This window comes from Rhinolophus hipposideros (assembly GCF_964194185.1).
Source record: "Rhinolophus hipposideros genome assembly, chromosome: 5".
In the NCBI taxonomy this organism is placed as follows: Eukaryota; Metazoa; Chordata; class Mammalia; order Chiroptera; family Rhinolophidae; genus Rhinolophus; species Rhinolophus hipposideros.
The window spans coordinates 56112636-56136616 of record NC_138051.1 but is presented as its reverse complement, the minus strand read 5'-3'; the positions used below and the strand labels follow the sequence as shown (position 1 = coordinate 56136616).

The 23981-nt window shown below is 39.4% G+C and overlaps 1 protein-coding gene across 4 annotated transcripts in view; it reads left to right on the top strand.

Moving 5' to 3' along the window:
- The window catches only part of CSNK1G1 (casein kinase 1 gamma 1), a 157819-nt gene that overhangs the window by 120411 nt on the left and 13427 nt on the right, over positions 1–23981 (top strand). For all 4 annotated transcript variants that reach the window (XM_081049504.1, XM_081049503.1, XM_081049501.1 and 1 more), the window contains exons 5-11: positions 936–1087; positions 2460–2694; positions 7654–7739; positions 9575–9659; positions 9924–10072; positions 10714–10821; positions 20712–20822. In XM_081049504.1, the coding sequence (XP_080905630.1) occupies positions 936–1087; positions 2460–2694; positions 7654–7739; positions 9575–9659; positions 9924–10072; positions 10714–10821; positions 20712–20822 (926 nt within the window). The remainder of the gene's footprint in view (positions 1–935; positions 1088–2459; positions 2695–7653; positions 7740–9574; positions 9660–9923; positions 10073–10713; positions 10822–20711; positions 20823–23981) is intronic.

The window sequence follows — 23981 nt, the reverse complement described above, 5'->3', positions numbered from 1 at the left end:
GATACAAAGATGCAGAGAATTTCGTTTTCTAAAAAACTTGTAAGCAGTAATCTGCAGCATATACAACTGTAAACCATGGTATACATTATTGTGTAAGATAGAAGTGTTTCTGCTCTATGACACCAGATTTTTTTCAATGTTCTGAGGCCTCATTCATCACATTTACTGAGTGCCTCATATTTACAGTACATTTTAAGGAGGAAATTCATTCACAAGTTGCCACTTCGGTGAGAAAGTCTAGATTTTGGCTTCTTATAGCTATGAATTTCCAATCTGGGGAAGACCCCGACTTGTATTTTTCCCCCTATTTCTTTCATAATTACTTATCAGTAACCAAACCCTATCTGTTGACTTTGCACCAGCTAATAGAAAACAGGAAACTACCAAGACTCGCTGTGAGAAGAGGCCAGGCTCCACCCTCTGTGACCTCACCCCTGCAGACTGAGTTGTCCTTGGGGCAGCAGTTGCCAACAGCTCCATGTGTGGCTTTGGCAGTAAGCATAGGAAGTGCAAATAAAGCCAGCAAATGCAACAGGGTCTGTTAGCCTGGCCTTTTGAGCTCAGCAAGAGCTATGTTTTGAACCGTTAATAATCATGCGCTCTTGGGCATCCTTGGGGGAGTGTAGTTTACACTCTGACCCAGTGATGAATCAGGGACCATTCTCTGTCTTACATAGCAGTGGAAATGTCTTTGACACTCTGGTATGAAACAACTGCTTATTTGAACCTACTGTGAAAGGACCTAGCCTTTCCCACTCATCATTAGTTCCCTTTGAAGCTGTCGTGCTCAGTTTAAGTTCTCCAGGAGGGACTAGGAAAGAAAATGGAAATCTCACAAACTGTACTTTCTTTATATCTACTCAATGCTGCTGCGACTATCTCATGTTTTGGTTTTTGTGCCCCCTATTCGCACCCCATTTCCCCTCTGCTTTCAGGTGAAGGTCTCCCACAGGTGTATTACTTTGGACCATGTGGGAAGTACAATGCCATGGTGCTGGAACTCCTCGGGCCTAGCTTGGAGGACTTGTTTGACCTCTGTGACCGGACCTTTACTCTGAAGACTGTGTTAATGATAGCCATCCAGTTGGTAAGTTGGCATTGCTATTCTGCAGGAGGACAGGCGGGTCCTGCAGCCACATCCTCGTGTCCCTTTTGGTGGTTTACCAGCTGTAGTGACACCGAGTGAATGCACACTCATAGGCTTGATAGTGTTCTAGGAAGCTGACCAGAGCAACAAGGGCTAATCCAGATAAGTCCACTGCCTCTGCCCTTTGCTCTGTTTTAAGAGTTTGCACCTTGGAGCAATACTCTGCCCTTAGCTGAAGTGGAAGTATATCATTTAGATTAGGGAAACAGAAGATGTCTAGGGGAAGTTGTACAAATGCAAGTAATTTCTTAGATGTTTTATTTATAGGTTTTAAACACATGCCTGTTAGGTTTTGTCACGTCCTCCCTCTCCCTTTACTGTTGCATCCAAGAAAAGATTGGAAAAGTAACCCACTGCCCTGACAATCAGATTCCAAAATTGTGTGACCAAGAACCCTCCTTAATTCTCTGGCCTCCAGTTCTCAAACTGACACAGCTGAAGAGGCAGCTCTCTCAGCACCTGCCAAATTGCATATCATTACCAGTTTAAGGAGCAGTTAAGACAGTTGCTTTGAGAAGCTTGTCAGCCTCTCGGAAAGAATGCAAATGCATTTTTATTGGTCTGATGTGATGATGTAGGTCGAACCCACTTTACAGCAAAAACTTGGAAATGCTGAAAAATTGACCTTGACTTCTTAGTCTAAAATTCAAATGTCTGAGCTTCCCTTTCTAGACTGAATAAGTAGAAAAGCTTTGTAGATAGAAATGAAAAATGAACTTTGAAATAATTTTGATTATTATTTTGGACTGTTTTTCCCTTCACATATAAACTGCACTCCTAGCTCTGCTGATAATTAACTCTTTGATATCAGTCCAGTGTTGACTTTTCTGGGCCTCACTTCCCTCATTTCTGCAACAAAGAGAGTCGGACTGGGGAGTCCATTCAACTGAGGATAGGCAGGTGTGGGCAGGAGGTGAATGTGGCAGTGGCACCTGTCTTCAAAGGCAGCCAGCATATCCGATACCCTGTCTGGGAATACTTCTTGCCTCCCAAATGCTTACTCTCTGCAGTAGAATAAGAACACCTAATACTATTCATCATTTGCAAATTGTAACATGAGGCAAAAGTGTATATTATCATCTGAGCTGAACTGTACTATCCCACTCTTTTATTGTGATATTTGTTATGTATATGTTCATATCAGAATGTGTTTTCTTGTTTACAAGAATAAAGTGACTGGGTAGTGAAGAAGAAATGAGTTTTTTATTTTCATTTCAGTAATTAAAACCGTGGGCTGATAAAAGAAAATGTTTTGATGTATTTTTTCAGTAGACTTCATCGGAGTATTTCCATCATTGTGTTTTTCTTTCAGCTTTCTCGAATGGAGTACGTGCATTCAAAGAATCTCATTTACCGAGATGTCAAGCCAGAGAACTTCCTGATTGGCCGGCAAGGCAATAAGAAAGAACATGTTATACACATTATAGACTTTGGACTGGCCAAGGAATACATTGACCCTGAAACCAAAAAACATATACCTTATAGGGAGCACAAAAGTTTAACTGGAACTGCAAGATACATGTCTATCAACACGCATCTTGGCAAAGGTGTGTTTATTTTCTGCTCCTTGGAAGGGGCAGGTCGTTAAAACAACCTTTTGTTCTAATAACACTTTTGTCCCCATTATGCATTACAACTTGTGATTCCTACTGCTTCACAGGTAAGTGATTTTTATACTTGAGAACTTATGATGGTAAGTTAGTGACTTTCCTGAGTATTCTGTTAACAATTGAAGGATTTTAATTCTTTATACAGTTGACCCTTGAATGACACAGGTTTGAACTGCACAGATCCATTTACAGATTTTTTCAATGAATACTATCAATGTATTTTTTCTTTATGATTTTCTAAACATTTTCTTTTCTCTAGTTTATTGTGAGAATAGATATATATATAAGAATATACATATAACATACAAAATACATGTTAATTGGCTGTAGGCTATTAGTTATGTTTGGCAGAGTCAGAAGTTATATGCGGGTCGCCACCCCAAACCCCCGTGTTGTTCAAAGGTCGACTATACTATGCTTCCAAATTCTTTATTTCTTAGCAGTGTGGGTACTTGAATTAGTGTTTTAAAGTCCTAGCATTTTATTTAGTTTGACACAAATAACCTTATATAGGACGTCAGGCTAATACCTGTTTTGGAGAGGGAGCATTTCACTAAAACACGGGCTAGGCTGCTGTTCACTGTGCACAGTTCCATGATAGTTCTTCAAGGAAGAGCCTATGTCTTATTCAGTGAAAATATATTTGCTTTTCCATGAGTCTTGCATTTTATTCAGGATTGACTGTGTGTATAAATACTGCAGAAGCTCCGATCCAGGCAGAAGGCCTTACTTGTTAGAGGAACTAGTCCAGGAGAGGGAAGCCTTAAGAACAGTGGAAGGCAAAGTAGGCAGGGTCCTCAGCCCCTCACCAGCATCTCCAGTAAAACTTCCCTTTTTATCTGTTTATATGTTGGTCTTTCATGGGAGATTCTATTTGGAGAAAAATTTCCAAGGTGATTGAAAAAATATTTTTGAAAGATATCATCTACATTCTGTAAGCAGAATATGACCAGGTTCCATAATCCTAGACATAGTTAATTACATCAGGTGTTTGAATATTAATCAACTTGTACACTAGTAAGTATTTTAAAGACTAAAATAAACAGCTGCAAAGTTGCTTCATGGAGTAAACTGCACAGGTATTCAGATGATGATTTAGTATTAGTGAAGAGTAAAAACGACATTACAAAGTAGTGTGGTACAGCTTGAGTTGAAATCATGAATGCAGTCAGAATGTTGTCAATAACAATATGGAAATCCTCACTTAACTAAATGTAATACTTTAAAATTAGATTAGAAGCTCCTCTGCTTATTATCATTGTCACTTTTATCTGTAAAATGAGAGTAATATTCCACAAGGTTGTCTGAGGATTGAAGGGGTAACATAACACGGGTCTCGCATAGTGCTCCATATTCCCTTTTTACTTCTCTTTTGCAAGGAGACACACTGTGTTGTAAAGAATAAAGCCATAATTGCTTGGTTTAACTGACAGACTCTAGAAATTGTTCTTCCAGGTTTCTGATTCCTGGGCTCAGCAATTTGTGTTCTAATTTTATTGTTCTTGTCAGGAAAAACAAGGACAGACAGGGGTGGGTACTTGCGTTGTGTTTGTATGAGGTACAATGTAATCATTAAGAAAATGGGATACAAATCTTAGGTCTTTCGCTTAAAGCTATGTGATTTTGATCCAATAACCTTCCTCCCTCAGCGTCAGTTATCTCATCTATGAAATGGGCACGATACCTTATATCAGAGGGTTCTGTGACATAATGCATCTAAAATGTTTAGTATAGTGCCTGGCTCTATAGTAAAGACTCTATAATAATAATTATCATTTATTCAACAAAATGTTTAAAGCATCTACTGTTGTCAGACTGAGTTCCTTCATCTCTTAGTGTGGGTAGCCATTTCTGCTGGAACTTTGAGTTTATATCCAAACTTGGACTTCCTAGTTCCAGAGTTTTTCAGGTCAGATCCAACCTGTCAAAATATTTTGTCAGTATTAGAGAGAATACATATAGATGGTTGTCAGATGTCCTTTAAACTCTGGCCAGAGTCTCAAACCAGGGAAGTTTACGTAGGAACTCGAATCCTATTGGTTTTTAAATATGTAGCATCCTTTATGTTGTAACGAAGAAAAAGGGAAGTGTATCTTCAAATGACTTGGAAAGAATTGCCTATTAATTTTGCGAAGGAAGAGAACAAGGGAAGATGTCTCCTAAGCCCGACATTACCACATCCAATTAGCCACCTTCCCCCACTGATTAAGACAACCCATTAAGTGTTCTTTCATGGTTGAAGTTAAGGTGAGAACACTGGGTTACTTGGCCCCTTTACTATTAATACAACAAAATATATTTGACCCAAAATCAAGGATGTGATGTATGTAAACCATGCATGTCTTTCTAATTGGTTGAAAGCAAACCTATATGGTGTAGAAGAATTTTGTGTCCTACTGGTCTCATTGGTGTTGAAACCTACCTTCTTTGAAAGTGAAAATGTCTTGCATGATGAATAAACAAGGGTGTGTGGAAATACTGACTTTGATGAATGTGGAATGTTCAAAGAAATACGAAATAAACCATGGCTCTGGTTGTCGCCCTCTGTTTTTTTCTTAAAAGGCCTTAAATGGATTACTTTATCATGGGTTAGTTTAGAGCTCGCTGGAAAACAACTTTTCAGACTATCTAAATCAACCACTTTATTTTCAGATGAGGAAACTTAGGCCCAAAGTAGATGACTTAGCCATGCTTAATTTCATATAGATTAAATTAATGGAAAGGATGGACCAAGATCTAGATGACCAGACTCTAGAACCACTGTTATCCCATATTCCACAGCTATTTTTTATGGTTCTCAGTATTTGAAAGTTACTTTATTAATTATTAGTGTGGACTTAAATGTATTTACGCACACACACACACACATTTTTTTTTCTTTCTAAATTTCGTTTTAATTGGCTTTGCTCTGAAGAGAGAAGTTGACCTTTTTTCCTGCAGAGCTGATCAATATTGAAAATGTGGGAAATGTCGCCCTCTAGTCCTCAACTTACTAAATTGCAACCATTTGTCCAGTGAATTTTTTATTACCGAGGGGCCTCCTTACAGGAAGTGAATATAAAAATGGAGAGGTGATGAGTAGGTGTGATGCAGTGTGAGAACCTGCAGGGTGGTTTCTCTGTCTGCCCTGCTTTGTTGGAGGCCTCAGTTCACCTTGCTTGTTCTTTCTTTTTTTGTGTAACTTGAAGCTCTGTTAACAAACTGTTTTTGTCTAATGACTGTGTTTTCAGTTATGTATAACATTTATTTCATCCTTCAGACAAGCTATGTAGACAAAAGCTTCTGTTCTTCCTATTCTATTTTATTCTTTTTAAGATTATATCAACTGATGTGCATCAACTAATTTTCTGTTATTTACATATTTTGTCAGGGTGCTTCCTCTTCCCATTGGTGAGCACTTTTTCAAAAATCTACTTAGGTGGCAATTTAGAAAGTTTCCTTTTTGTTCATCTACGCAGTAGAGTACTTTTCACTCTTTTTCATGTAAATTGCCTAAAATTGGTGGCCACAGTTAAACCACGTTGTGCTTTTGTATTTTGAGTTGGCTAAGTAGCTTTCCCTGCCTCCTTGATTCTCTTTGACTTTACTTTCTACACAATGAAAGCACAGCCAAGTTTAAGGTAGCCCCTTAGTCTTCTGTAATTTCTTTCAATAAAGCCCTAAGCTTGATTTGGAAAAATAAACATAAAATGCCTGAAATGAACAATAATTGGCAAATCAGAAATGGAGGCATGTACTAATTATATTCAGTCTGACAACCAAAGGAGATATAGGGTGTTACTCTGCAGTTCATTACCATTTTAATCTTTCCAGTTGAAAGAAAGAAAAACCCAGCAACTTGTTTTATATGATAAGCTCCCAGAATTAAGGGATCCTGTTTTATTTTTATTTTTATTTTCATTTCTATTGAGGAATGTTAGGGGACAGTGTATTCTTCCAGGACCCATCAACTCCAAGTCAAGTCATTGTCCTTCAGTCTAGTTGTGGAGGGCGCAGCTCAGCTCCAAGTCCAGTTACCGTTTTCAGTCTTAGTTGCAGAGGGCACAGCCCACCATCCTATGTCGGAATTGAACCGGCAACCTTGTTAAGAGATCACACTCTAAGCAACTGAACCATCCGGCCGCCGCCCCACCAGCAGCTCAGCTACAGCTCGTCTTCAGTCTAGCTGTGAAGGGCACAACTCACTGGCCCATGTGGGAATTGAACCGGCAATCCTGTTGTTAAGAGCTCGCCATCGGCTGCCCCCAGGGATCCTGTTTTATGTGCCCATAAAGGGCACCTAAGTAATAAATTAAAATTTTTTCTTAAGGTGGCCTTGGAATCTGGTATACAGACAATGGAGCTGAGAGATTGTGCGTTGATGTTTGCTTATATCAAATCAAGTTTTGAAAATAGTTTTTTATTAATCTTTTATGACAAATAAAAAGCACTAATGCATATGTGCTAGGCATTCTGCAGCTTGTCTTCACAGGCCTTACCAGAATGGACTGTTTGAACAGCTTCAGCTGCTTGATCTGCTGCCCACTTTCCCTGATGGTTACCAAGGGTGATTGTAGCTCATATACTGAAAATAATCATTTCATTTAAATTACTCTTACTTACGGGAAGGTGACCGCATTGAGTGAGGGGTGGTTACTCACCGTTTAGTGATTTGGACTTGGTTTTAGTTTAGGATTTGCTCTTTTCACTTTGTATTTACTAGTCAGTGACAGATCTAAGCAAAGGTGGTATACAGTGTTTTTTGGTTTTGACCTAAAATACTATCCCTGGTTTGGACATACAAAGAATTAGTAAACCTTTCCACAGCAGAAGGGTTTCTAAAGGGACTGCTTGGTTTTGAGCCCCTTTCTGCTTTAATAACTGCAAATGTAATGTGTGATCTATCTTCCCTTTTAGAGCAAAGCCGGCGGGATGATTTGGAAGCCCTAGGCCATATGTTCATGTATTTCCTTCGAGGCAGCCTGCCCTGGCAAGGACTCAAGGTATCCTTGAAAGTGCTCAGTGGAGGGCTTTGTTTCCATACTCAGTTGTCAGTGAAGGGGTTGCTGACTTGATGTCTGCGAGCAGCACAATGAGGAAGATTGGCTGCAGGGATGAGAAGCAGTGACCACTTACATTAGTCTATATTGTAAATGCTCCCCTGGGCTTTGGAAGCTCTGTTTTGCTCACATTTGTCTTCTTCCCCTTCTGAATCCGTCTTCCGCGTTTTGGGATTTTCCATATCTCTTCCCTCGTTCCCTCCTAGCCTTGCCAGTATTACTTTTCCTGTCTGTATTCCTCCTCCATTACCATTATGTAGCAGGATGAGTGTTCCCAGTGTGTTGGGGAATTTCTGGAACAAATTGATGTCAGCAGCTGCTGCACATTTTAGCAGCAAGCCCAGCAGGGCTGGTGTGCCCCTGAAGGGAGGCAGAAAATATTTGTTCATCCTGCATAGGCTAAGTGCCCACCTGAACTAAAATTAAAATCCAGGTTTAACACTGCTGTTCAAGGATTTTATTGGAAAAATGCCTATGCGGACAATAACCATTCCTTGTGAGACATGCAGTTTAAAATAGCCTTCTTTAGGTAGGTGTCACTGCAGTACATTTGGGTTAACATTAACCATTAATTATAACTGTTATAATTACTCTCTGCCTCTGGCTATAGATTAGGAAATAATAAGTTTCTAACCCATTCTAAGTCCCATTAAATAGTTCAGTGTGAGACATATTTTTGGGTTGGAATTTATTTCAACATGTTAGTACGGAAAGAAACTTATTCGGTATCTTTGGGTACTCCTACACCCCCTGTCCCTCCAGAAGGGCAAAATGATCGATTTTGCTGTGCTCTCTAGGACATTGGCCTGAAAAGTAAGGCTTCTACCCCTTCCCTTTGGAAAGATTCTATTTTTTTCCCCTTAAATTCCTCTCTTAACATCTCCTCAGTTGTCTTCTGGTCATACATATCTCCTCATTGATACTGACAGTTGTCAAATAGTTTCCTATCATGTTTGCTCGTCATACAACCAGACAGTGCATTCGTGCATGTATCATTAATTGCTTGAAACGTTTTCACAGTCCACGAATCATTTTTGTCATAGTTGAAGACGTAAAATTTCTCCAGCTGACTTTAGAACATTATTGCGTAAAGCTGGTACAGCAAACCAGCTCTGCCTCACAGTGATCCCTTGAGTTCACAGGGTCCAAGTTCCAGAAGCCCTTTGTCTACCATCCTGAGCAAACCAAACTTGGCTGCTTTGAGCCACTGACACACCTCAAACCTGTCTGTATCATAGATAACATTTCACCTTCTGGAACCACATTGGGGAAAGGCGTTTTCTTCCTACTTTTTGTTCATTTTTAAAAATTCAATTTCACGATAAGTATGCTGGTGGAGCATACTATCTTCTCTGTCCCCACTTAGATTAGCAGTATTTTCAACCGTATCATAGAGCTGATCTAAGAAGGGGAAAGCTGAATCACTTTTGAACCCCAGTGGCCACAGGAGATTACTAAGCTTCTGCAATTTTGAAAACATTGCTACATGAGTTTTGTTTTCCTCCTAATCACTCGTCATATTAACGTTTGATGATGTTTATCTGAGACTACTAAATATATTTTTGCGAGTAAAACTTTCCGGAGCAGAGCAGATGTTTTGTACATATCTAAATACATCATCTCTATTATATTTCTAATTTGTTAGTGCTAGAAAAACAATTGAGACTGTCTAACTAAAGTCCTGCCAGTTTGAGTGAAACAACCATTGTGTCCCCAAACACACTGGACCTCCCATACTTAGCACCCATTTCCAACTAACGTCTCTTTACTCTCTACAGGCTGATACATTAAAAGAGAGATATCAAAAAATTGGTGACACCAAAAGGAACACTCCCATTGAAGCACTGTGTGAAAACTTTCCAGGTAGGATGCTAAAAAGACACTCTAGCCATTGTGACTAAAGCTTTATAGCAGGTGAAGACTGACTTGGTATCTCTAGATAAAGATCCAGAAAACTTCCATTTTCTTTATTGTTGTTTAGACTAAGATAGGTGTTGTCACTTCCATTAGGTCCACAAAGAAAACTCCCGTGTCACATAGTCTATACTATTCCTTGCGTGGCCCAGAGCTTCTCCCCATGGGAAGCATTCAGCTAATGAGCATGGCTTCTCACCTCTTCCCTCACAGAGGAGATGGCAACCTACCTGCGGTATGTCAGACGATTGGACTTCTTTGAAAAACCTGACTATGAGTATTTACGGACCCTCTTCACTGACCTCTTTGAAAGGAAAGGCTACACTTTTGACTACGCCTACGACTGGGTCGGGAGGCCTATTGTGAGTATCTTCTTTGTAGTGCTCACCTCACGCCAGCACTACCTCGCCCCTTTGCTTGTCAGGCTTTCTGCTTCGATCGATGGAAAACCGTTTCTCTGACTGTAGACTTTACATTTACCAGCATTTTCAGGGTGACGCCATCGATTGCTCTTACTAGAGTCAAGAACTAGGAGTAACTCCCTTGACATTTTTAAGATTATGACCAGTATGTCCTAAGATACCCAAATTTAAGCCAGTTTTTAAGAAGTTTCATTGGAATGATCCAGAAGCTGGTGCTACCTAAGCAGTTAAGGTGCTTGATTTTTGTAGGAGTGGAACCCAGCACCACAGGAGACTTCTGACTTTGCTCTTCTGGCCAAGCGTCCACAGGGCCTGAGAGCATGCTAACGAACATCACTGGTGGGTGTTTTGTTTTTGTTTTCAAAGGGAAGCTACTCTCCGATGAACTCTTGAGGACCAAGCTGCCTGCTTTTTGCAGATAAGCAAACTGAGAAGACAAGAAGACTTGAAACTGCCTTTGGTGGCTGAAAATAATAATGACTACTATTCTATTAGAATTAGAATGAGAATGCTGCTGTTCTTTGCAGAGGTAGTCAGTTGGACCTATTTTCCCCATGTGACTTTTTGTTATATTTTTCCAGCCTACTCCAGTAGGGTCGGTTCACGTAGACTCTGGTGCATCTGCAATAACTCGAGAAAGCCACACACACAGGGATCGGCCGTCACAACAACAGCCTCTACGAAATCAGGTATGCGTTGGCTCTTCATTGTTTCAGGCATTCCCTTTATTTGTGGCTAAACTGAGATTCTTTAGCTTCTCTGCTTACGTGTATATACTGAAATTAAAGACAGCGGGGTTGCCATTTCTCACTGGTGTGATGTGGCATTCTAGCATTTCTCAAGGTTTGTGTAATGGCACTAGATGTAGCCAGGTGTCTTACATGAAGCGTCTACTCTGGAGAACCTGGGTCTGTCAGAGTATGTTGGCCAAAAGGATCTGCTGGACATACAGAATGTATAGGCTAGCCCCCTTTGGGTCTCATCTGCAGTCTAGTGTGCAGCTCTTGCCAATGCTGCTTTTTCCTTGCTCATTAGAAAGGGTGCGTAATTTGGACTTGCAGTTAACCTGGGCATGAACTGGCACCTCCACTCCTCCTCTGTCTCTATACCCAGGTGAACTGTCGAGCTGGTTCACATTTCTAGATCTGAGATGGACCTGCAGTGAAGACCCAGCTTTGCTTTAGGCCACTCCAGAGAAGGCCATGTCATCCATCCAGCATTGTTCATGATTTGGGAAACGAGCAATCTATATGAGAGGCTTCTGTCAGCCTAAAGACAGAGGAGGCAAACACACACAAAAATATCAAGTTTGACAACATTCAAAGAAAAGGGTAATTGATTGGGAAGTGAATTTGATGATTTTTACCTTTATATCATAATAAAAGAGAAAAACGAGGACCCCAGTAGATAAATAAGCAAAGAGTAATAAACATATACATATATGCTTGTGTGTACACACACAGTCATTATCACCTATCAGATTAGCTGCTTGTTCCTCCTCACTTTTTTACATTCACAGGCATTTCTACAATAAAGAACGACAACACTTACCTCATAGACGCACATGTGAAAGTACCTAGGTTAAAAATAGTATACAGAAGTACATACACACATGTACATACAGTGAAGTACATGCACAAAACATGTACATACAGTGAAGTACATGCACAAATATAGTTAGACTCACCAACAAGTACCTATTCTTGGCAAAATGTGTGGCGTGGCGGGTAAGAAAAATGTGTATAAAGGAAGGAAATCGGTGTGTTAGTAAATAAAACAGAGAGTAGGTAGGCAAAAAGATGGGGTTTAGCAAACTGTACACTAATTGGGTCTATAGTTACATGCTTTAATCAGAGTAGTTGACTAAGAATTATAATTTGACTGACTTCTGATTTGACAACAGAATACTATTGGGTTTTTGCATTTTTTCTCTACCTCCTTTTTAAAAAGTATAGTCAGGCGTACATACTGACACTCATACATTGCTCTTGACTTCACAAATTGTTACAAATTCTCTAGAAAGTAATTTGATAAAGTTACTGTCCTCTCTGATAGAATAATCTTACTTTTTGGAATCAATCATAATAAAACAACCCAAGATATAGATTAAGTTATATGCATAAAACTGTTGCAATGTCATTTGTAGCAAAGTTTTAGAAATGACCCATCTATCCAGTTATAAGGTTATGCTTATGGATCCAGCTCAAACCCTTTAGAATAAACTGCGTTATAATAAAGTGAATTGTAATCCATTTATTCAGTGGAGTATTGTATAGCCACTTAAAAGATATTTAGAGAAAATTATAGAAACGTGAAAGTGCTTATGATTTTTATAGTGAGGAAACCAAAATGCAAATTTAGAAATACCTCATGATTTCCCCTCAGGAAAGAGAAGATGAGAAAATCAGTGGGAGGAAACATTGCCAAAATATTGACAGAAGTAGTATTGGAAGAGGTAGTATGGGTAATATTTTTCCAAACTATTCTATAATGAGGTTATATTACCTTATAATGAAAAATGTATTTAAATAGAAAAGGTATGGAAAAAATAAATTAACTAGTCAGTGAAGTCTAATCAATATATCTGCCTGTTCATGTGTTTTGAAATATATTTAAACTAAAACGTGTTTCCTTTTTTGGTCTTTGTTGCTTCAGTGAATTCATAATCAATGCTACTGTTTTGAATGGATTTTAAAAGTTTGGAGAAAAAAGATGGTTGAAAACCTAAATTGCCAGGGTGGTAAATGATGTCATACCTAGTACCTAAGTAAAAGTACAATGAGTTTCAATGTACTTTTTAGTGCAAGGTCATTAAACCACTGTATATAATTAGGAAATGTCATCTAAAAGGCAGTAAGCTTCCTTTTGAAGAGTTGAATCTTGAAGGTCTCTCTGATTTTTTTTCCTCCCTTTTAGCATTTTTAGTATCCCATGGCTGCTAAGGGATTGAAATTCCCCACATTAATGCAAGTTCTACACCTCCTTCCCAGCAGGATTCTGAAACCTTGCTGGGTAGAATTCTTTCTGCGCTGTGTGCGGTAGGGAAATGGATTTCTAGTGTCTGTTCAACCTTTACACTGTGTCTTAGTCTGTGGTCTCATAGCTTTTGTTCCATCTTTAGGGTTGTTTGCTTTTTTTTTTTTTTTTTAAGAAAAATTGCAGCTAAATATGTCCCTTTTATAACTAGGGATTGGAAGCAGTATGATTTTTTAGACCAATTTTCTTCAGGTTTTAAAATCAGCAAAAGAAAGTGAAATCTCTCCTTGAGCAAGAGTGAAAGATACTAACTTTATTTTTTCAGGAACTTTGACTCAGTGAATCTAGCTGAGGCCCTACTATGTAAAGTATGTCCTGGGGATACCAAGATAAGTAAGGAGTCCTTGTCCTCAAGGAACTGACAGGCAGATAAGCCAGGTAGCCAGACGACTGTAACACTGGCAGAACAGATAAGCCTCCCAAGTCTCAGATTGTTAACATCAGGGATTATAAAACGGAGACATTTCGTTTAGTCTGAACATGACAAAGAGTTTCACGAAAGAAGCTGTATTTGAAATGCTCTTGGAAGAATTAAGTGGAAACCAAAGAGGCATTCCAAGCAAAAATATGGGCAAGAACAAGTTAGCTAGCTCCATTTTGCTAAAACATATGGTGTGAACAAAGGAGACAAGACTAGGAAAATAGGTTGGAGCCATTTAATGAAGCTCCTGGAATGCTGGGCTGGAGAATTGGTGCTTTTAATTTCAGCAGGGAATAGGTATGAAAGGTTTTAAGCAGAAGGGTGATATGATCAAAACTTGGCTCTTGGCAGACTCTTGCTGCCACGTAAGTTCAAGCGATCGTATTAGTTCTCCATCATGATGAGAATTTTTAGGGAAAATTTGCTTTGCTGGTCTAGGTTGTAGGTATATTGAATTGAGTGCTGTTTAGTTCCTAGATATAGTAATAGATCCCAAATATAGTTCCTATTTAAACTCACCTATGTTGGATCTGTCTTTAAAGCTATTTTTTAAACTATTTTAATACCAGAACAATATTTTTGAACATTAATTTTACCCAGCTAGAAAACTCTAAGTAAATCATGAATTTGGATAGAGTAAATATTCCTAAAAGCTAAATCCATTTAGAAAGATCCCAATAGGTTAGTCTTTTCTGTCGTTTTACCCTTGGTATTTGTCCTTTCCCAATTCCAAAGATGGTAAGTCTTTCAGCTTTGGTTCCTCTCCAAAGAACTCTGCATTACCATCCCTCAGGAAGGGGATGAAAACTTTTAATAGTTCTGCCTGTTTCTACCTGCAAAGCTTTCCTTGCATTTTCTGATCAACTTCAGTCAGGAAGTACATTCTGCTGGTATCCAGAGATGTAATATTGGAGTGCAGTATGTGGTACTGTGGAAGGTTTTGTTCAATATAAGTACAGAATATTGCATTGAGTCGGATATGTATGCAGCAAAGCACTTCCTGCTCTTTCAGAACTGAGTCTAAGCTTGTGACAATCCTTACTTGGGTAAATGCTACACAGGCATACGCTACCATGGTGGTTCAGCAATTTTGATAGTTGCCGTTTTCTCCCCTTGTTCCCTTTTATTAGGTTGGTGCAAAAGTAATGGCGGTTTTTGCAGTTATTTTTAACCTTTTAAACCACAGTCACTTTTGCACCAATTGGTAGGTTTTCTATGGGCATATGAAGAATAGGTACTTCGCCTAGAATGTTAGAACCAACGGAGGGTCCTATTAGCCATCAAGAGCTATTAAACTCTACCAGACATGGTATCCTATCCCTGATAACACTGAATCCCAAAATATTATTTACTTGTTTTGACGTATACTGCATATGTTTAAGGAAAGGAGTTTATTCTTTGTAGTTAGTTTTCTATTAGATGAACTGTTCACTTGCAAATTCTCCAGTTTTGACTAGACAGGAAAATGTGAATCAAAGATCAGTAAAGCTGATCCCTCATCCTTCCAGAAGAACCATATTTAAACTAACTCAGTACCTTATAAACACACAAGAAATAAACAACAATACCTATAAGGGTCAAATCATATTGAGTTCTAAAAATGTGCCTCCCATAAAAGAGTGGTTCAGATTTATTTGTGTCTAGACTCCAAGGGATTAGATTTAAGGAATATACAGCCTCAGAAAAATATGTTGTGGTTTAATGCTGTGGTGCTTACTGAATGAACCTTGTTATAAGCATAGCGTTTCCAAAGGGGAGATGAGGCCAAATTACTAAGTGGCCAAGATGGGCAGAGATTTTCATAAAATAAATATCTTTATTTTTTTTCAAGTTGAATAGCCTTTAAAAAAAAAAGCAAAAGCTGATTAATTCTTCATTCCCTTCCTTTTACAAAACAGTGCTTCATTTTCAGCAATGTTCAGTGTACTAGTAGTTGAAAGGGGAGATGAGATTGTTCAGAGATAATTTGCCTCCTTCTGACTGTGTGTAATTTCCTAACTTGCTGCCTGCTGTCTAGCAGGAAATCGGGTGTAGAAATTGCACACTTGCCCTGCCATCCTCCAGCGCAGAGCTCAGTGCAGAATGGGACTGGCTCTCCTCATTTCTGGGATCTTAACTCCAAGGGGGACATTGAAACAAGCTAATGCAAAACTAAATTACAAACTTTTCCCTAGTTTAACCCAATCTGTCACCTAGTCACTGCTGCTCACCTTTGCTCTTAATTCTCTATTCTCTATTAAAAGTTTTCTTCTGTCTGCATGCGTTCTTTTTTTTTTAAGCTGTTTATTTTTTATTTATTTTATTGGGGAATAAAAAGGGAACAGGACTTTATTGGGGGAACAGTGTGTACTTCCAGGACTTTTTTCTAAGTCAAGTTGTTGTCCTTTCAGTCTTAGTTGTGGAGGGCGCAGCTCAGCTCCAGGTCTGGTTGCCATTGCTAGTTGCAGTTGCCGGGGATGCAGCCCACCATCTCTTGTGGGATGTGCCGTGTTCAATCTTAGTTGCAGGGGGCGCTGCCCACCATCCTTTATGGGACTCGAGGAGTTGAACCGGCAACCTTGTGGTTTAGAGCCCACTGGCCCATGGGGGAATCCAACCGACAGCCTTCAGAGTTAGGAGCACAGAGCTCTAACCGCCTGAGCCACTGGGCCGGCCCCTGCGTGCATTCTTTAATGTTTTGTATTTCAGCAGACACCCTTTGTTCTGAGGCACCTCTTGTAGGAAGGTGATTCTAGAGTAATACTACCTAGATAAATCTTGATTCTCTAAAGGAAGTATCTTCTACCATTTTAAGTAAGAATAGGGCAGGGTCTGAGGAGAGAGTTTCAGACCTCTAGAACTGTTCTAGTGACTTTTCTCAGAGCGTCACAGAATGTATACTGTCATCTCTGCAGGTGCTATAGCATGGAGCTTGGTAATAATCCCTTCCATGTTGTTATCAGTGATTTTCAAACATCCCTGATACGTGGTCAAGTATGTAGAGTACAGGAAGTCACTTGTAGCACATGTGACAGGTTGCATGGAGTAATCCCTGTCTGGCATAGGAAAATTGGTTCTATGTCATGAGCTTACTAGAAAGATGTCTTTAATTTTATTGAAGTACATATTTCAATAACTTTACCAGCTTTTTTTTATTTCATATTTAAGGTTCATACACCCCCCCAAATTTTTTAAGATGCTTCCTTTACCGTTCTGACTGCCCTGTTCTTTCTTCTTCATTTTATCCACACTACATTAAGAAAAAATTTGGGGCTGGCCCGGTAGCTCAGGTCGTTGGAGCTCCATGCTCCTAACTCCAAAGGCTGCCGGTTCGATTCCCACATAGGCCAGTGGGTTCTCAATCACAAGATTGCCATTCGATTCCTCTAGTCCCCCAAGGGATGGTGGGCTGCACCCCCTGCAACTAGCAACGGCAACTGGACCTGGAACTGAGCTGCGCCCTCCACAACTAAGACTGAAAGGACAACAACTTGGCTTCGGAAAAAGTCCTGGAAGTACACACTGTTCCCCAATAAGGTCCTGTTCCCCATCCCCAATAAAATCCTTTAAAAAATTTTTTTTTGTCTTGGAAGTGTGGTAAGACAACGTAATCTAGTATGTTCATTGCTAACCTTTGGTACTATTCAGTCTCCATTCTTGTTAATTATATTATAGGTGAGTCTAGAAGACTGACATGGGAGGCCAAAATGTTCTCTATAGATGGCAGGCAACTTTTAAAGTATTTTGGGAGCCATAAAGTGAAATAAAGTTCTTTGTGAATAATCGAAATTAATTTTTCAAAATAACTTTATATAAAGAATAGGATTTGATGATTTGTTTGTTACAACAGGAGAAAGACACCTGCCTACCTTTGCTTCAGAACAGTAACTTTCTCTCCAATGAGAATTTGAAATCACCCCATAGATGGGGTGGCATCTGAGGGGTTTTCAGACTTCTTTTCTTGCCCTCTCGTTAGTGTCATTCTCCCCACTGTCTGTCCATTGATCCCTGCCACGTGACTGCTGGAAGAGAGAAATCGGTTTCCTTTGCCCTAGGCACTGGTGGTGATTTTGACTTTTTATACCAGGCTTCTATGTTTTCCCTGAAGTATATTTTGGTTAGCTTTGCCTTTGATTTATGCTATGCTGGATTGCTTCTTCCTTGTTTCCACACTCACCTCCTGGATGGTAAGCCAAGCATTTCCACGCAGATAATACAATCACAACTGAAGATTTTAAAGCGTTCCCCCAAGGAAGTCCCACTGCTTGAGATTCCTGATTCTACCTTTGGGGATTTACACGCTCCATGTGGACCTTTGTCTTTCAAGTAATGCAGAGAGATTGATTTTGCTGAATGACTTTTCTACCCGTGGATGCTCTTGATAGCTTCTTAGATAGACACGTGTGCATGAATGATCTTTAAGAGGGGAGGATTTACATGCCTATTTCCTCTACTGGTTTGCTTAGTATAACCAGCTCCTGTGCTGATATGCCTAATCATAACCCATATGTACCTACATTGCCGAGAATACTTTTCAGGGGCAGGAACACCAGCAGAATGCTGTAGTTGTCGGCATGCTGTGCTTTCACCTCGCTCCTAGGCACTCAGTTGCTTTCCAAAACTGGCAAATGACCTCTTTTGCTACATCAACTTGTAGATACCAATCCAAGCCCTTAAATTCCAGAAAAGAATAGCCACAGAGTTTAGTGTTAATGATGGAAAGTAATTCCCAATAAATCCAACAACCCCATGTTTATGTCCGTCACTCAGTTTGTTGTTTTCAGTGGGTATAGTAGGTACTGAGCAGCAGTCGTAAGGTGCGCTGTGTTCTTCCTGTTCCATCCGAAGCATTTCTGAAGCAGTCAGGAATTAACATTTTTCTCTCTTCAAAAGATAAGTAGTGCATTGCTTTGAGGATAGAAGTGGAGTGTGACTTTTAGGCCTTTGAATAATGTCTTACTATTTTTATTTAGACAGAAATCTTAATTCTTTCAAAGAGTTCTTTATTAAGCTAGAAGGAATATAAACAAGTACACGGCTCTGTGAATCAGACAGTAGAATCAAACCAAACTTCTCATACATATTTCAGTAAAAATGAAAATAATAGTTGATCAGCTGTCCAAGGTTTTGTTAAGCTTGAAAGCACATGAGTGTTTTATGTACATTTCTTGCCATTTTCAATTTTGTCTGCTTTTAAAAACAGGCAAAACAGAGCATTCATGAGAGAAGTAATTGCATTGAACACATACCATAGAACTCAAAACACCACCAAATGGCCTATAAATGTCTGGATATTTTTTAAGCATTTAAAATTTTTGAGAACTGACAGATCTGTATAGTAGTTTAGGAGCTTAAATATTCTACTTAAATGTCACAAAAAGTAAAAAAGTCCTAGAGAGAACTGAAGAGACTATCTCTAATAGATATTAGTTATAGATATAATATTAGAAGAACAGATTTATTCTCATTAAGTTCTCTGAGAATATGGGTACTGTCAAAAAATTATATAAAATAGTTAGGATTATGTTATAAACCACAGTCTTATTTTGGAAAATGAAACATCTGAACCTCTGTTGGCTGAAATAATTGGAGGGGCATATGGAGTAGTTTTCATTCTCTCACATGTGACTAGCAGTATAAAATCAAACTCCTCTTTTGTAAGAGTATACAGCGAGCAAGTTAATACAGCTGCCTTCTTACGGAATGTGCTCATTCCCTGAGGAGCATCAGAAAACGTGGCCAGGATCCTTTATAATGTGACTTCATATTCCATTAATAAAGAAGATGAGTAAGTTCTAGCTGGTGTATAAGGGTTTATTTTTTTTCCTTTTCTTATTTTTTTTTCTTTCTTCTTTTTTTTTTTTTTTTGTTGGTAAGAAAAGTCTTTTTGGTGACTTATAGATGAGCTTTAAACAACTGTGGACAGATGGGGAAGAGTGAACATGGAGCCTGAGACCACCACTACTTCACTCTTCCTTTTCTTTTTTATAGAATACAACATTATTAGCTGTGAACATTTCTAAGATGTATAGCCTAGCCTCCTGACTGGTTTCATGCAGAGCAGCAATATCACAGCCCAGCCCCTGCTGCTGTTTATATCAGCAGCAATTAAAATTTGATTTACCAATCCCTCATGGCTGCCTCTCGAGCTCCTCATTTTTCATTTTTGTAGGGCCCTAGGACTGTTACAGCTGAGCGTCATGATGCTAACACCTCCTCAGCCATCTGGCATAGGAGAAGAGGCACCTAAACAGATTCTTCAGAACAAAAAAAAAATCACATATGAGCAAGATCAGAGTAGTGTGAGATCTAAAAAACATGTGAAGAAGGAATGAAGAGAGCCTGAGTGACAGCAGAACCCAAAAAGGATTTGAATTGAAAGCCCTCCTTTTGCTGAGAAAAGATCTGCGTTTTGCTTTCTAGAAGAAAATTCATAGTGGTCATAGCTAAACTTTCTCTAATTCTAGACTAGAGGCTGTTAGCTAGAGGAATCAGGAAAATATTGTAGCCTTATTTTTTCCCCCCATCTTTTCATATTCTTGACCTGTGAACTTGCTTTTGAAGAGATACTTTGTTCATTCTTTTAGCTAAGAAAGGATATTCCAGCCACTGCTTATTTCCTCTGAGTTGAAAGTCTGGTGGAAGTTTATATTGAGAGTAGTGGGCTCCCTATTTAAGGAAAAGGCATGTTATCTTGATTCCTAATGCTAGGAATTTTCTGTACTGACTACTGCCTATTTAGATAGACCTTTAATCCAAAATGATTTATAAGTATGATTGTTCCTTTGTCCAACAGTCTTAACATTCTGAATTTGGTCTGCCTCGTAGCTACTGAAATTTTACTAATATGGAAGCTAAAAGGTGATTCCAGCTTCTGATTTTTTTTTACCCCCTCTTTTGGTGGTTTTTTTCTTCTGTATCTGGGTGAGGATGGTGTGCTGTAGACTGTAGTGTGTTTGCTCATTAGGCTGAAATGAAGGATCCAAACTAACTTTTTCTCAGTGCTTTGCAGCGATTGTTAATTTAAAATCCAAAACAAATACAAAACCCTTGGGGACACTAATGTATTTGGTTTTGTTATTGCTTGCTGTTGCTTCACCTTTCCTTCCATTCTTGCTCTCATGCTTCCTAATGCCTGAGCAGACCACATCGTCAGAGCGCCGAGGAGAGTGGGAAATCCAGCCCAGCCGGCAGACCAATACCTCATACCTGACGTCTCACTTGGCTGCAGACCGCCATGGGGGATCAGTGCAGGTACTTACTGCCTTTGTTGTCTTTTCCTGGCCTTCCCAACATGGCTGAAAGAATGTTGGCTTGTTTCTGAAACTCGGGTTTTTTAGAAGGGAAACTTTTATAGCAAGGTTGAGGTGCTTCTCTAGGTAACTGAATAACTATTGCTGATTTTCTGCTTACATGGACTTACAAAAATAGCTTGTTGAGAGGGTTGCTGGTTGTTGTCATTGACTAAGAAATATCTGATTTCTGATGCTGATTTCTGCTGAAACCAGTCCTACAACCTTGATCCACTCACGATAAACTATAAAAATAACATCAAGGTTGAAGTTTATTAGTGTCAAGTCTGAATTGTAAAGATCTGAAATGTATAAAAAAGGTATTTTTTTAGATTAGAGGACAGCCTATGTAGCTCATTCCATGACGAGAGGTACCTTAGCACATTAGGTGAGAATGTTAGTCCAGGTCAGCTGTGTCTGAGTGGGGACCTACGAAGTTAGGCTACTTCTTTTTTCTCCTGGAATAAGTATGGACTTGGAGAACTGTTTTCTGACTTCATTTGGACGGTTTTGAATCAATATTCTTTAGTACTTCAGTACATATGTCTCTTAACTTTTCTTACATGTCACTGTCTTAATTCTTAACCTAAATATTTTTCTCATACTGGTAAGTGACGCCACCAGTTGGGACACACAAGTGAACCCAGAGCTACGAAATACAAATTCTTATAAAGGGATAAACAAACTTCTTGCATGTAGAAATGCATCTTGATGGTGTGGTTGTCTAGGATATGCTTTTACATAGAGTGATTCACTTAAGACCATGTTATTCACCGGAAGTTAGGAGACAGCTTTGGCCCTGTAAAAACCTCATAGGCACATCTAGGTAAAAAGGGTGAATTGAACACACAGATGTACTCACACCCTCCTGAAACAACACTAAAAGAATGATAAAGGGATTTTTTTTTAAGGCCTTAATCCATACAAGGATGGAGAAACCAGGAGAGGAGGCAACAGCAACAAAATGTTAGAAGCTGGAAAGCAGATGGGCAGTTATTAAATGAGGAGTCTCAAGAAAACTGAATCCTGAGCCATTAGAGGGGCAAGTAGAGAACATGTTTAAACAGGAATCCCCAAAAGGCTCAGAAGTTAGCCCTTCTCTAAGGACAGGTGGGTGTGGAGGGGCATGTACTAAAATAAAGAGGATTGATCAAAAGTTGTCTTTATTTTGATAAGAAGCCAGAGATGCTTAGGTGCTCTCCCCACTCCCCAGCAAAAGATTTATTCTTTGGAAAAGGCAAAATAGAGGATCTTCACTGGATGAGGGGGTACAAGGCACATTTGGGGGCAGAGTACCTGAAAAGGGGAGACTAAATGAATGTATGCATATTGACTGCCAGCTTTCCCCATTTAGTGCTTCAGAATGCTGATGGCCAGGTGTGTACCTTCTAGGTGGGAGATTGAGTTGACCCTGGGGAATCTGACCAACCCAAAAGAAAACCTCTGTGCATACTGACAACAGGGTCTCCCTAATGAAATGGCCCAGCCAAATCATTTTACAGTGAAATCCATGTTTCAAGAGTCCCAGCCCTGTACTCAAAGTGCCAATTAACTTTGCAATCTCCTGCTTTGAAATATGAACAATCAAGGATTATCAGATTTCTGAGGAAAGACTTTAATAAGATAGAGACCAAAGCAAACAACAACAGCAACAACAACCCAAAAAAAAACACAAAAAAACAACAACACCTTGTTTTGTTATATATCCTCAGGGATAGAAGATACTGTAACTCTGACACAAGGACAGGAACACTGTAAGAACAAACAAAAAAAGAACTCTTAGAAAGTTAAAACATAAACAAAATTTTTTTTAAAAAGATTTTTGTTGTTGTTGGGGAAGGGGAACAGGACTTCATTGGGGAACAGTGTGTACTTCCAGGACTTTTTTTCCAAGTCAAGTTGTTGTCCTCTCAGTCCCAGCTGTGGAGCGCGCGGCTCAGCTCCAGGTCCAGCTGCCCCTTGCTAGTTGCAGGAGGCGGAGCCCACCATCCCCCACGGGACTCATGGGACTCGAGGGACCAAACTGGCAACCCTGCGGTTAAGAGCCCACTGGCCCATGTGGGAATCGAACCAGCAGCCCTCGGTGTCAGGAGCATGGAGCTCCAACCGCCTGAGCCACTGGGCCGTCCCTAAACAAAATTTTTAAACTCAATAGTTTGGAAGACAAATTTAGGAGGAAGTCTCCCAGAAGGTAGAGCAAAGAGAGAAATGAAAATAGTAGAAAACAATACAAGATTTAAGGAGAGTACAGGAGGTCCAGTTTCTAAATAATGGGAGTTTCAGAGAGAGAACAGAGGAAGTGGAGGGGAGGGAATCATTAATAAAATAATCTCCCAGAACTCATAAAGACTTTCTTCCAGATCAGAAGGGTCCACTGAGTGCCCATACCAAGGTACATCATTGTGAAATTTCAGAAAACCGAGGACAAAGAGAAGATTGTTAAAACTTCCAGAAAGAGAAAACAGTCATATACAGAGAAAGAAACAGGACTTAGTATAGCTTCAGATTTCTGAACAGCCAGATTCCACCCTCTGCCTGTTTTTCTAAATAAAGTTTTATTAGAACATAACCAAACTCATTTATTTATATTTTATCTGTGGCTGCTTTCATGCTACAGTGGCAGAGTTGAGTAGCTGACACGGACTCTATAGCCCACAAAACCTAATATATTTACTATTTGTCCTTTTATGTAAATGCTTTGCGTACCCGGGCTCTCGAGGAACATACACCACATTTCCCACCAGCTACTTCCATGTGATGATATCCCTGGAAATGTGTGCTTTTTTTATGTTGTCTTTTTTTAATATTCTACTTATTTCTTTTATGATAAACAGGCTTACTTTGTAATTAGAAAAACAATAAAGATAAATAATAATTTTAAAAGGGAAGCACTATCTAGTCAAGCATCTCCCCTTAGTGAACTAGGTCTGTGCTCCTAGAACACAAGGCACTCGCCTGGACAGTGTTTCCTCCTGTTCACTGTGAGGGGTTCTCTTTAGATTAGAATTGTAGTCAAGGAAAGTTTCTGGCAAGACTTTTGACAAATGCATCCTCTCTCGACTCCCTATAGACTAAGTTCTACCAGCTTCTTTGACATAGGGGACAGGCAGTTGTGCCATTT